This window comes from Notothenia rossii (assembly GCF_949606895.1).
Source record: "Notothenia rossii genome assembly, chromosome: 7".
NCBI classification, from domain to species: domain Eukaryota; kingdom Metazoa; phylum Chordata; class Actinopteri; order Perciformes; family Nototheniidae; genus Notothenia; species Notothenia rossii.
The window spans coordinates 74,760,888-74,776,033 of NC_136905.1; the positions used below are offsets into that span (position 1 = coordinate 74,760,888).

General features: G+C 42.9%; 1 protein-coding gene across 2 annotated transcripts; it reads left to right on the forward strand.

Annotated features, from left to right (window-relative positions):
• Positions 1 to 503: 503 nt before the first annotated feature.
• LOC307047474 (transcription factor Sp3-like) lies at positions 504 to 13,374 on the forward strand. Of its 2 annotated transcripts, XM_079694463.1 has the most exons (9): positions 504 to 698; positions 980 to 1,077; positions 1,682 to 1,912; positions 2,001 to 2,576; positions 4,346 to 4,540; positions 5,928 to 6,129; positions 6,864 to 7,053; positions 9,090 to 9,286; positions 12,804 to 13,374. In XM_079694463.1, exons 2-9 carry the CDS (start codon positions 1,009 to 1,011, stop codon positions 13,046 to 13,048), a joined length of 1,905 nt encoding a protein of 634 aa, XP_079550589.1. In that variant the 5' UTR covers positions 504 to 698; positions 980 to 1,008; the 3' UTR covers positions 13,049 to 13,374. The 2 variants fall into 2 exon arrangements, with proteins under 2 accessions (XP_079550589.1, XP_079550590.1); XM_079694464.1 differs by lacking the exon at positions 980 to 1,077 and having other exon boundaries at positions 505 to 698.
• Positions 13,375 to 15,146: the final 1,772 nt, after the last annotated feature.

The following is a 15,146-nucleotide window of genomic DNA, read 5'->3' on the forward strand; positions in this document are numbered from 1 at the left end:
TGTGAGAATGTAAATGTAAATGTGGATAATAATTTGACAATTTGAACACGAACTCGACTTTTGTAAGCAGCTACACGTTTACTTAAGTCCTTGTGGAAGTAATGGACACCAACTGGATCTACAGTAAACATAAAACTTGAGAAACTAACTAGCACCTCGTTTTTCGCATGTTTATGTGTTTTGGCGAAGAGAGCGCGCACTGAATTAAAACAACCCCAGTGGTTTAAAATATATAACTTATTTAAACATTAAACAGGAACATAAATTGTTTTATTTCGAATTAAACGGCGCATTTTAAACAGGATCTCTGTTGGGAATTCTTCAACTGCATTCCATCTCTTCTCGGCTCAACAACAAACAGGAAACACACGTACTACGAAAAACCGATTGACATCCCTCTTAGGCAATGGCATTCGCCAAACCTCTTGCTCAGCCAATCACATAAGAGAAGAAGGGCGGGACGTCCTGTAATGTGATGCAAATTCGACGGTCAAGCCTGTTAGTCCCACCTTTTTGTGTTTCCCGCACCGTCAATCAAAATAGAAAAAAATCGACCCGAATTCACCGATCAACACTAGCCCGCCTTTGATAAAATAATCATGTTTGGAGTTTAGTTTTCAGATAATCCTCTCGGTTACTACCACTCACGCTATGCCTGGTACGTAAACCATTAGCGCAGCGAAGCGTGCAACTAATCGGTGAGTTTGTGCAACAGCGAAGCAAGCTGCGTCTTTTTATCTTTTGCTCTGCTGCTAACAAGCTAGACATGGTTAGCTAACCGAGCTAGCTGGCTAGCCACGGAGTTGACAAAGTAAACAGTCAATCTAGGCCGATATCGCCACCCAATCTTGGTTGCAAAGTTGCATTTCGCACTCAGCTCCTTTTGGACTGGAGAGTGGGGATGTTTTGCGGGCTTTTCTGGCAGGCAGGAGTTGAAGATTACAGAGTTTTGCTGAGTTTCCCCCTCTCTCTCTGCTAGCGCCAGAGCAGCCTCTGAAACAAGGAGAAATGGCGTCCGCGGACGTGGACAGCAGTCAAAGCGAGTTTCTGCAGCCCGGCGGCGCCACGGAAACACAGGTATCCGACATTTTCTAGCCCGTCTTTCTCGCTCGCTTTCGATTGCTGGTTGTGTTTTTGTGAGCATGAAGTTCACACGTTTTACAATTTTGATGGCATGGGGTGAAAGCCGTACACTTCCTGTGTTCCCCTCAATAACGGCCACCCACTTTACCCCTGTAAAACCCGCCCATAGTGGGTAGGACACTGGAGTCAGTCACTTGGACTCGTTGGAAGATAGCCGGTGTACCTTTGGCTCTGAAGATGCTTGGGTGTTTTAATATTGCAGGGATATCGTCCTTAATCAAAACTGTAGCGTTCAATTGTGCTGTAACAGCCACCCATCCCCCACTCTGCTCTCGACCATTTCTGAGCCTGTTATCTTCACTCTGTTTTGCTTGTGGCTGTTGCATCGTTTGCATCAGCACAAATCCTACATGATCCCCCCCCTCCTTATGATTTACTGTCTTTTGGGGTAGCAGCACAATCCCTGAATCTATAACTGATCTCAGGACAAAAACCAGGCTGGTTCTGTGTTCCTGTGATCTAATCAAAAGCTGAGATGAGTCCTCTATTTGAAGTGTGATCTGTCCTTGTTAATCTTGAGTGTTGATTTCAATCCCAGACGACAGATATGTCAGCCATTCAGCTGACGGGCTCAGACCGATGGGAAGTGTTAACTCCGGTCTCATCTGGGAAGGAAGACCAGGGAATCCTTCACATTCAAAACTCGGGAATTGTCACGTCCAATGGACAGTATGTACTTCCTCTTGGGAGTCTCCAAAACCAGCCCATTTATGTTACAGCATCTGGGAATGATGGTTCAGCCAATGGAGTGTCAGGCATCCAGTATCAGGTAAAAACATTTTTTTTTTTTAAAACACAACAAAGATACAGTCTGTTCAGGCGATGATCTTGTTTTAAACCACCGCTCCTTCTTCCAGGTAATCCCCCAAATCCAAAATGCAGATGGGACACTGTCAGGATTCACACATGGATTGGATGATGGCACGGGGCAAATCCAGCTCATCCACGATGGTGGTCAAGGCAGCATTGGGATCAGCTGTGCCACAACGACGACCTCTGACCTCTTGACGCAGGCTGGGCAGGTCCAGTCCATCCAAGGGGTCTCACTAGGGGGGTCCACGTACACCGGCTCCATGGGGCTGCCGGGCAACATAACGTTCGTCCCCATAAACAGTGTGGACCTGGAGTCTCTAGGACTGACCGGAGCGCATACGGTCCCCATCGCAACTGGGGTAACGGCTGAAGGTCAGCTGATCATGGGCGGCCAGGCGCTGGACAATCAGGGTCAGGACGTTAAGCAGTCGATGGTGACTGTGAGCGGCGACCACCACCAACTCTACGTGCCAACCACCACCTCCTCCTCCAACACCTCCCATCTCCCGGAGACCATCGACGGTACCGGGGTCCTGACCCAAGCCACCGCCGTATCTGCAGGCGTGTCCGACCCATCACAGGAGAACTACAACTCCCAGAACCACATGCAGCAAATCCAGGTCAGAGTGTGACTTTAACTTGATGTCAAGGGTTCGTGTGTCAGGAAGGCCCCGTGTCAAATCTGATTGGTCAGCAGTTATTTAAGTCAACAGTGTCGATTAGTCATTTTTTTTGTTTAGATAGTTCCCAGTTTAAATCAATCTTAACATAATTTGTTTTTAGTTATTTGGAGTTTAAAAAAAAAAAAATACAGTAGTCTATTGAAAAAAGTGGGTTTCTTTTTTTTATAACTTCTTTTTTTTTAGTTTCAGACAATAATACAGTACAATATATCTTTCATTCACATTTTCAGTTTTTCCAGCTGAATCAATACAGTGTAATTTTTGTCAGGAGTAGGGTTGCAAAATTCCGGGAATTTTCAAAGATGGAAACTTTCAATGGGAATTTAAGGGAGTAAATGGGAATTTATGGGAATAAACTGGGAATTTTCTAAATTGAAGGATGGCTCTTCATAGGGAACTTAAATATAGTTGGGGAAAGTATATTTTAGCATAATCTTGACTAAAACAAACAGATGCCATTCAGGTACACTTGAATATCCATGCCATTCCTCAATCACATGCACATAGCACACTGCTTACTGCATGGCTATTGAGACTACAGCCCCTACAGCCACTGTGCATTCCTCCATCACATGCAGAGATGATTTCTAGAAGACTGCACCACACTTTTAATGTTTTTATAATTGTATCATTTTGCATGGATGTTTTCTTATGACAAAACAAAATGTTTATATTTATGCTTGGATATGATACAATTCGGCTGTTGTTACGCCTGCTGTGACGTCAAGTTACTCCGTTCTCCGCTTGTAGTTATGCCGTCACAAGCTTCCAAGTTGTATTTATCATCTGAATGTGCCGAAACAAGTTTAATATTCTGAAAGCCAACACTTTGTTTATCTGAAATCAGATGAAAACAAACTGTAACGGACCCTGCCTTGCGTTCATAATTTCAGCCGGAGGGAGGGGGAGCTGCGGAAGAGCAGGGTGCGAGTGAGAGGTGTCATCTTCCCTTTACAAGCTTAAAAAATGTATTGATCGTGTGATTTTGGAAATAAACGTTTCATATTCTGAAAGCCAAGACTTTGTTTATTCAAACAAAACAGCCGAACCCCAAAAAACTATTTTTACGCAAATCCACGTTTATTTTGAAACGAGCCGTTACGACTTCCGACTGATTTCGATAGAGCGGGTCACATGTTTCCAAAATTCCGCCCCTTTGTAACCCTAAACAGGAGCCAGGCATTGTTTGGGCAACAGCATGTAGACATTTCAAACCAAAACACTCCTTATGCGGAGGACATTTAAGTAGAAATTGATTGATTTGGTGGATCTCAAATTTGAGTATCACTGCTTTAAGGCCACGATACAGCTTACTGTATATTCAACAGAATATAATGCTGTTACTGGCCAGGAATCTTTTTAGTCAAGCTACACTAAGCCGCCTCCTTCTACGAATGGTTTGTTTTATTTGTTGCCCTTGCACATGTTTTTATACTGCATAATTACATTTGTACAGACTGCACTTCTTTGATCAGTTGCAGCTTGTGAAAGCAATGCTGTTGTGAAAGTGTTCGGAGCTTTCCTCCCACGGTGTCAACAACCACAGAGGAATTCTCAGCTTGTTTGAAAAACTGTAGCTTGCAATTTATTAAAGATGTCAGGGATAAAAATGCATTGTACTGTTGAACCAGAACTTAGCAGATAGAAACATGACTTTGGTGCTGCTTTCTCATCCTTTGTGTGTATTTATTCTCATGATTCTGCAGGTCTCATCGTCTCACGCCACAACTATGTCGCAGCCCATCCTGCACCTGTCTGGGGACGGGCAGGGGGCCCAGGGTCAGGACCTGAATGCAGGAGGACAGACTCTGCAGAGCGTGCAGCTGGTGAACCCCGGGACCTTCCTCATCCAGGCCCAGACCGTCTCCGCCACCGGGCAGATCCAGTGGCAGACCTTCCAGGTGACCAACAGGAGTTTCTACATGTTCTTAAAGCAAGACTGTCACAATATTCGGTTTTCACTACAGGATTTATTAGCAAAAATAATTCATGAAAAACCCATATGTCGCCTTCTATGGAGAGTTCGGAGAGAAAACATATTGTTATCTGTTAAATTCAACTTTTGTTAATTGTGAATTAAACTCATGATGCAAGAGCTTAACAGTACTTTTTTGCTACTTTAGTGTTTAGGGCTGTTTTTATATGTTTTTGAATATCATTTTATAATGTGTTTCTTTTGCACCATGTCTTATGCTTTAAATGTTTTTTGTAAATCACTTTCTTTATTGTTAAAATGTGCAATATATATGTTTTTACCTTGCCTTTTTAAAATATAAAACTGCCCACTAATTGAGAGAAAATGCAACGACATGAAGTAAAAAAAACTAAAAGGTACTCGAGGCCCACGCAAAAATGATTAACAAACTATAAATATTTCCTTTATTTTTAATATAATGGCTATTGTCAATAACAAACCTTCTATTTATAAAGCAACATAATTAACTATTCATTTTCCCCCTGGACTTACCGTAATTTTCGGACTATAAGCCGCGCCTTTTTTCCCATTTTTCGACGCTGCGGCTTATATAACGGTGCGGCTAATCTATGGATTTTTACAGCTAACGGCCACTAGGGGACCTCCTAAATCTATGGATTTTACAGGTTACAGTCCACCACCTTTAACTCTATTGGCTCTATGGCCGGTCCGCGGACCCCCACCTTTAAGCGGCGGGCTCCAGCAGGAAAAGCTGGAGGCCGGAAAAGAGTGAGACAGGTAGTGCGCAAAAGTAAAAGTGGAACCGAGAGTGTTACGAGAGACAGAACGAGAGCAAGACAGACAGACATTACGAGAGCGAGACAGTTTGTCCCCGTACCACTGGTTGAAAACCACTGCTGTAGATCACTGCCGGTACGTGCGCTGGGAGCGCACCGTTTAAGTTTGAAAGTTGAAAAGTTTGTGTGTCTGAAACGCTATGTGATACAGTACAGTCTACACAGCACAGTACATGTTCTGTAGCTACTATTGCACTAAATGGTAACACTTGAATACGTTATGCAAATATGCAACTTGTTTGTTGAAATGTTAATAAATGGGAGCTTCCTCAAACAGCCATCTCTTTCCCGACAATCCCCTCTGTGCACGAACCCTTACATATGGTAATTAAACATTAAAACACCTGCGGCTTATAGTCCAGTGCAGCTTATATATGTACACATCATTCAATGTAGCTGCTGCGGCTTATATTCAGGTGCACCTTATAGTCCGAAAATTACGGTACTTAAATGATCAAAAGTTGTGTTTTTACTGTGAACATGTCAGATCACTAACCTGCCCCTCTCCTCTCTCAGGTTCAGGGGGTGCAGTCTCTCCAGGGCCTCCAGCTGCCCCAGGGCCAGGCTCAGGCCCAGCAGCTGACCCTGGCCCCGGTCCACAACCTCTCTCTGGGCCAGGGGGGCCAGGTCAGCCTGCCCAACCTGCAGACCGTCACGGTCAACTCCATCACACAGAGCGGAGTTCAGTACTCACAGGGGGAGGACAACAGTCCAGCTGGTACAGCACACCCACACATCATCAACACACTCACACATAATTAGTCATTTGAATAGGAACATCCTAAATCAGAATGCAAAACTCTTAGGGTTGGTTGAGCATATTTCAGACTAGTGGAACATCCAACTACACATCTGAGTGCTTATTTTACTACGTCTATTTGCATCTGTAGATTTGCATATTTAAAAATGCAACTTGTAATACGTAACAAACGTCTGAATGTTTGTTATAAGCTGGGAAACGTTCATGTTTATCCATCCACCTATTGACCTGTAGTGTCTCCCCCTAAATCACACTAAGAGACCCTTAGTCTACACGTTGTCTATTCACCACTGTTGATTTCCCTAAATTCACTAGATAATGCCTCATCTGCATGTTGCACCGTAGAACAGATGGGTTTTTTCTCACTGGATCCCCGTCCACTGTTCCACAGTAGGAGACTCCGCACTGCATCATTTCCTAGTTATGCCTTTCTTGCCAGCTATCAACAGTATTTGTACAAGATATCTATCTATGTAGTGAAGATTTCCCTCTGTAGAATTGCCCAGATAGAGGGCCGTGTAGTCCATAGGAACCTCATATCTCAGTATCTTTTGCAAAACCTTGTGTACCCATTCCCAGAACGTAAGTATTTGTTGGCATTAGAACAGATGTTTTAATTTCAGTAATCATCTTGGAGGTTTCATTAAGTTATCTTTTGATTTCAAATCTTAAAACCTTTCCCTTTGGTTCAGGTATCCACATAAAGGAGGAGCCGGACTCTGAGGAGTGGCAGCTGAGCGGAGACTCCACGCTGAACCCGAGCGATCTGAACAACCTGCGCGCTCAGCTGGGGGATGAGGACATGGGGGTGGACGGGGGGGAGGGCAAGAGGCTCCGCAGAGTGGCCTGCACCTGCCCCAACTGCAAGGAGTCCGGGGGAAGGTGTGAGAAAACACACACACACACACACACACACACACACACACACACACACACACACACACACACACACACACACACACACACACACACACACACACACACACACACACACACACACACACACACACACACACACACACACACACACACACACACACACACACACACACACACACACACACACACACACACGGAGAGACAGACAGATACCAGGAGGGGTAGGCGTTGAGCTCATCTAATAAAGTCAGGAGAAACTAAATGACGCCCTTAAAGTTTATTAAACACCATAATTAAAGTAATAAAATCACAACAACCCTTTATGCAGGTTTATTCAGTGACAGAACATTTTGATACAACAATAAAAACATATTTAGAGGTGCCTTTCAGTGATGCACACACGTGGTTCATTGCCGAGGCTCTGTAAGAGATGTAAATCTATATTTGCTTATAAAAGAAATTCATGATTTTTTCTTGGGATGGGCTCGACATTATAAATGGCCCGCTGGCCCGGAAGCACTATTTAGACCCCCCGGGCCAGCATAACGTACTTTCCACTTGCCCGCTCGGGCCACTAAAAATATTGCTTTAAAAAAAAAAAATGGTCCGGTGGTATTGGTATTTTGACTAGCAATTTAGTTAAATTGTTTCGTTTCTTAAAGCTACAACATAGCGTTTTGTGAGGTGGAGTTCGTTGTTGGGTGAAAAACAGCTGTTTGCTGCGGAGCCTTCACTACAGACTTTGGCGCAACCTAACCATTCGCCAAAATGTTTTTAATACCAGCGCCAAACGCCGGGCAAAAAACAATCTTCAAATAAAAGAAAGTCACCGGAGGAGTTAAAGGAGAGTGACAGGGAGTATGAGAAGAAGAGGGAGAGAAAGTTTCAGCCACACCGGCTTGATCAATGGAGTTGGTTTCAATATGATGATATAAACAAGGTCTTTTGTCTGCTCTGTACATCAATGCCGACCTATGCTGACAAGTAAGTGAAGAGTAGAAAATATAAAGGTTTATTGGCTTCAGGGAAATGTCCCAGCAGTTTAGGAGAATGAAGGTTCTAATCTAATCTATTACATAGCCATTACATTTCTAACTCCTGATAATGAAAGGAAGGCAGAAAGTGTATTATACAAATAATAATATACTCTTATTTTTAACAATGACCACAATATAATTATTGTAATAAACCAAATATGAACAATTGAGGAAGAACTGATGATTCAAATGTTGTAGTCAAGTAGTTAGTGCATAAATTACTATTGCAACAAATGTGTTCATTTTCTTCATTATTAGTGGATTTGTTTGGACGAATGCTCTGGGCCAGTGGTTACAATGGTGGGGCCGGTGATAGTGAAAATGTTCCCCTTAAGGTCTACCCCTGTTTGGGTAATGCTTAGAGATGTAGGATTAGCATTATTTGATTTTACAGCTTTTTCTTTTTTGTTTCTTTTAATCCTTTTTTAAGTAAGAAAGTAAAAACATTCAAACACATTTTACATTTTTTAAATAGTTGCTGAAAACACGTGACTGTATAATATATAGTTTTTTCGGCATTTCCATGTTCAGGTTTTTTTGGGCAGTTCTTACATCAAGACTTGTTGATGCTCTGAAGCCCCTCTTAACATAACCCCTCCCCTAACTCTATAAAGACAGGAGGTCAGAGCTTCAATGGTTCTCTGACTCAATCGCGAGTTGCGACACTTACTTACCAAAACCAGTGATGTATCGGCCATCTGGATACCAGTTGTGTCCCTGCATTGGTTGCCTGTTAAAAAGACTCAAGTTTCAGAGTAGAGGACATCGTTTTGCTTTCGATTTTGAAAACTAATTTTATACACATGTCCATATTTGATTGATTTGCTCTTGTCGGGGTGTTTTAAAACACAATATTCTGTGATGTGACGTCCAGAACAAATGTATTTCTGCTTTACTCAACTTTCAGCTCTTTGTTAAATTGCGTATTCCCAGCCTAGGATTATTTGTCCCCCACAGTCTGTGTGTTTTCTAACCATTACACATCCTTCCTGCCTTTCACAGAGGGTCGGGCATGGGGAAGAAGAAGCAGCATATCTGCCACATCGTGGGCTGCGGGAAGGTTTACGGGAAGACGTCTCATCTCCGAGCTCACCTGCGCTGGCACAGCGGAGAGAGACCCTTCGTCTGCAACTGGATGTTCTGTGGGAAGAGGTTCACCCGGAGCGACGAGCTGCAGAGACACCGGAGGACACACACAGGTGAGAGGACATGCTTTTCATATCAAATCACAACACAGCTTTATGTTTGAAGCTCGTTGTAAATGAGTGACATGCATGGTTCCTCCAGTGTCATACCAGCATGCAAGACCTCAGTTGACCCCTCGCTGGGCCTAAGGTGTTTTTTTTCAACTGTGTTCTTAAGATGTTTACTCAACTGAAGTAATAAAGCTGTGTGCGCATGTCGGATTAAACACTACTGAGGTTGGGTGAGTGATATAGCAAATGATCTCATGTTCACAAAGGTTAGTGTACAGCTGGTTGGTGGAGAGGCAGACATGGTGAGAGATGGAGTTTAACTCAGACAAACATGTGTGTACCGTAGTTTGTTTGCTGGTGAATAAATGTTACAACTCCTAATTTAACTAAAAGGATTCAGGCTAGCCCCAAAGCTAGCAGCAACAACAAAGAGTAGAATGAAGCTGCAGCGTCGGAGACTGCACTCTCACGACCGCACTCCCACGACCGCACTCCCACGACTCAGTTTTTCGTGACACTGCCAACTAGCGAGTATCTCCCGGGTAGCAGTTCTCTTCCCTCCCTTCAATCTAACCCTTCCCTTCCCCCCATCCTAACCCTAACCACTCCCTACCTTTTTACCTAATCTTCCTTCCTCCCTCTCAAACCTAAACCCCAAAACCTCAATGTTGATATGACGTAATTTAAATTAAATACAGGGTTTTAATTTAAAGCAGTTTTATTCTGAAAAACCCAGAAGTTCACACTAACTATTAACTTAACACTTTTATTCTGAAAATTCTTCATTTCCGGTTAGCATTAGCATGTGGCTAATGTTTTGAAAACCGTGAAATGACATGTGATGTTGTACACTAAACACACTGGGATTAACACTCATTTATTGACGATGAAATAACGTTTCATCAGAATTATATATTAATAATATAAGATATAATATGTTACTTTATATATACAGTCTATGGTAAGTACGGCAATGTTGCAAAAACAACTAGGGTCGTGGGAGTGCGGTCGTGAGAGTGCAGTCTCCGACGCTGCAGCTTCATACTATTGACAACAAAGGCTCAAGCTTAAGGTGGGCTGAGATTTAAGGTGGGATAGATATTCTTTTGTGACAAGCTGCCACTCTGAGTTTAAGCGGCAGCATCAGCCTGTTATCTTTGCTATAAAGTTGGTCAGTATAACATGAAGGTCTATTGGATGTTTACTTGCGCTAGTGGAGCACGCTCATGAACTGTTACAGGAGGGGCAGTTAATCGATCGCGGGTGGCGTCGTGCTCGCGGACGGATAAAAAAAGATTTGCGAAATATACTTTGGTGGACGTTAATATACCTGGGCGCCCAAGTAAAGTCTGTGTGGGAAACACTGACATCAGTATTGTGATGTGAAGCTATATCATGGTTTGTTTGCATTAACGTTATATCGTCTTATTGGACGTATTGTTGTCCTTTCCTGGTTGAGGTGACGTGCAACAACATTAACATTAACCCTTCTGTTGGTCGCTTGTTAGCAGACCCTTCACGCCATGGCAGAGTGAACAGGTACAGGCAGGGCCCATAATGATAGCCCTATAGTTTAAATCTACTACCCACACATAAACATATGGACATGGGTTACTATTTAAAATAAATAGATGTATAAATGTATTTATAAATGTATTTAGGAACCTATCCATGTGATTTTAAGTGGGGGTCAACTTCAAATCCTCTAGGGGGGTCCGGGGGCATACTCCCCCGGTAAGATATATATATATATATATATATATATATATTTTTGGAGTTAAATGCATCAATCTTGTGCATTTTGAGGGGACAATAAAGAGACTAGATCTATGGGAACACCTATGTGAAACAGAACTGTATATATTTCAATAATCATAAAATCATGGCCATAACCAATAACATACCATTTCCAATATGAAAAAATACTGAAACTTGTTTATTTATTTATTTTTGGTTCATTTATAGTTGTGAGTGTGTCTGTGCTCCTGAATCAGGCTCTCCCGTCTCCCTCCTCTCCTCCCTGCTCCTCTTTGAGGCAGCAGCAAAGACTAGTTTTAGCTTTCAACAAGTTTTAAAAGTGTATCTTACCTTTTTTCACCCAGTTAACTTTTTATTTATTTATTCATGCTTATTTTACTAATCACATTTCATTTAGCTGACGCTTTTATCCAAAGTGACTTTTAATGACCGATTACAGGGACATTCCCCCTGGAGTAACTAAGGGCTAAGTGCCTTACTCAAGGGCACTTAGGTGGTGTTCCTGGCGGGATTTGAACTCACAGCCTTCCGATCTTCAGCCCACCTCTGGAAATATGTGTTTACATAAATGGTGACCACACCCTTTGAGACCCACTGAGAACTTAGACTAAGTTAACTATCTAAACACTCAAGAGTCCTTTACCTCACCTGAGCTGAGGTTATCCCGAGCTTCAATGAGACACAGAGACCAATCAAGGGCTTTGATTTATGATCTGTATGACAGTGGCCATGTCGGCAGGCCACATCATGTGGACAGCCAGTCACCCTGTGTGAGGCAGGCCACTTAACAGGCCAGAAGGAGGCGAGATCAGAGCAAGGGAGCGAGGGATCATTGTCCACAAGTTAATCGATCGCAGATGGCGTCGTGGTCACGGACGAATAAAAAAACAAAAACCTAAATGGGTCGCGAAATATACTTGGGCGGCCGTTAATATACCTGGGCGGCCCGCCCAAGTATAGTCTATGTGTGGGAAACCCTGGAATTACTTGTTAATGTACTTGCTTTCCACCACTGGTTAAAGTATCTTGATATCTTCCACGTATCTAAATAAATAGATAGATGGGTGGATAGATAGATAGATAGATGGATATACAGTCAGACAGATAGATAGATAGAATGATAGACCAATAGACACTTTATGGATCCCAATTGGAAATATTTGCGTTGCAGCAGCATAAAAAACACAAGGCAATACATAAGAGAAACTAAGGCTGGAGCCACACGAGGACGATAACGCAAACGGACCGAAATCGATATCGAAAAAGTCTTCCGTCCAAACGCAACAGGCACCAGAAACGTGTCCGTTCACACGAGACCGCTCGAAAGCGCTGGAGACGCTGTAGTACATATGCCGGCCCTGTAGGTGGCGCTGTACTCCTGCCACAAAAGCAGCGAAGAAGACTTCCCGCGCATGGTTGCCATGGTTGCCCTTCTGTTTATTCCCCGCTGTGGACGCTCTGGCTCTTTTTCTCCCTCCCCGAGGAAAGCGTTTGCTCCTGCTGTAAATCTCTCCGGTAGTCCACCAGCAGATGACAAACACCCTCCTCTCCGCCTCTTCCAAGGGACGAGGGAACCGTGCGGCAGAGTTTCAGTTCGATTAAATCTTCCGGACAAAATTAGAAGTGCCGGTCAGAGGTCATAATATAAACTATGGAGCAGACAGTTCTCATCCAGAGGTGATTTGTTATAGCGAGTTGTTGCAGTGGGCATGAATATTTTCCTGTATCTCTTGTTCTGACGTGTTGTTTCTCCGTGTCCCAGGGGAGAAGAAGTTTGTGTGCATAGAGTGCGCCAAGAGGTTCATGCGGAGCGACCACCTAGCCAAGCACATAAAGACTCACCAGAATAAAAAACCCGGCGTCCCCTCCTGCTCGTCTCCGCCCACCAATGACACCATTATCACGGCGGACGGCACCACGCTCATCCTGCAGACCGCCTCCCACGACCTCAATCAGGAGATCCCTCTGCAGCTGGTTACCGTGGCGTCCGGTGAGGTCATGGAATAAGGGGGTGAGGCGGCTTTTTGAGAACTGGCCTATCACAGGGACCTCTTGGGCTTTTCTCTTTCCCTTCTTACCTTTTTTTTTGTTTTTTTACATATGAATATATACGTAAATATATATGACAAATATATATATTTTAAGTAAGAGTTATCATGACTTTATGTTTGTTTTTTGCAGTCTTTTTATAGGCGCGTAAAAAAAACTACATTAAAATGTGGTTGCTATGTACACGCATAAACACACACACACACACACACACACACACACACACACACACACACACACACACACACACACACAGACACACACACACACACACACACACACACGCATTAACACACAACATGAATATTCAACACGATGAAATGCCTTATTTTGTATCATACTCTTGTATAAAATGCTGGAGGTGCATGTGTTTTTTAAGCTTTGCAGATGATGTAACTGTAATGGAGATAAATGCGTTTGTGAAATGATGATGATGGTGGTGCATTTTGAAAAGAGAGGAAGGAAAGTAGGGAACCTCTGGGATGATTTGTAATGTTTGTCTCTGGAGAGTTCTGACTAAACCGAGTTGTCTGTTTGAAGGCACTGCTGCCGCCATGAGGAACGCTTTAGTTTTTAAAAGAATAGTTCAACAGTTTAGGAAACATGCTCTTTTGCACCCTTTATGCAGGGAGTTAGATGAGAAGATTGACACCACTCATGTTTGTACTGTAAATATGAAGCTAAGTGTTAGCTTAGCGCAGCACACAGACACAGGGGAACGGCTAGTGTTCAGAGGTGACACACATCTGTCTGACGGCATCTCTCAAGTAAATTAGGTAAAAGGGTGTATCTTGTCTGTTTTATCTGTACAAAAAGTGTAAAGCCATAAATGTGTAGTTTTTTGTTGGGTTAGGTCGCAGGTTATTTGCAAGGCTAACAGTGCTGCCTTGATAAGTAGTTATTATAACCTTGTAAAACAGGAAACTAGCACGTTTGCACTGCATATTTTGTACAAATTATACAAACAAGATTCAGTCTGTTCCCTTTTTCACAAGAGAAGTGAACATTAAAGATTCTGGTAGCTGGATTTTGTGACACTTCTAAATTATTCTAGCTAGCGGTTTCCACCCGTTTCCTGTTGTTGTGCTAACGTAGCTAACCAGCTGCTGGTGTTAACTGTGCAGACGTGGTGCCAATGTTCTCTTCTTACTTTTGGCAAGAAAGCTAATTAGCATATTTCCCAAAATGTCTAATCTTTCTTTAATAAAGCCCAGCAGCTGTGGGCCAATCAGCGACAGCCACCGGGCGGGGCCTCTGAGCACGGCGGGAGTTAAATTGGCACACTGTTTACTGATCTTACGCTGGGAAATAGATGCAAGCCACTCTGAAAAAAAAGGGGGCAACTTCTTCCAGCGTCTGGTCAGCGTGAACAGAATGTCTCATCTGTTCTCACGAGCCCGCCGCCCGCTGTGCTCGTCCACGTCAAAACACTTTTATTTTTATTTTGCAATTTCTTTGTTGTAAATTCACATTGTATTTCAGTTTTTCTGTGTCGCCGATCTCGCGTGTCGTCTAAATCGAAGTCACATGTTGGTGATCCAGTAATGTCGAGGGGTTACCTCTGAGTTCCTGCAGGGCTCTTTATTGCCATCGTCATCTGCACGCGGCTGCAGGAGGAGAACGTGCACAAATTGTTGCCATGAGAAGAAGAAGAAACGGAGAGACGACGCAACGACCCCGAGGTGTTGGTCATCATTCCAGCTGATGTGGGATGAAGTTTTGCAATAACGGCTCTGCTGGTAATTCTGGCTTGATGTCACTCAAGTCAAAAGGAAAACAATCATGCCATTTTTTGTCGTTTTTATTTTATTTTAATTAATGTAATCCTTTCCTCAGTTTGTCCTCATGTTTGTAGCATTCATTTACATGTATATTATCTTATTTTCACATTGTTTATAGAAGCCATTGCTTAGTTAACTGCATTTTGTTTGTATCAAAACCTTATTTTAAAAGTGATTTTTTTTTTTTAAGAATTGGTGTAAAAATTGAATGTTACCTTTTGTAAAACCTTTTTTCAAATGGATCACAATAAAAGTCTGAAACCTTCCAGAAACAG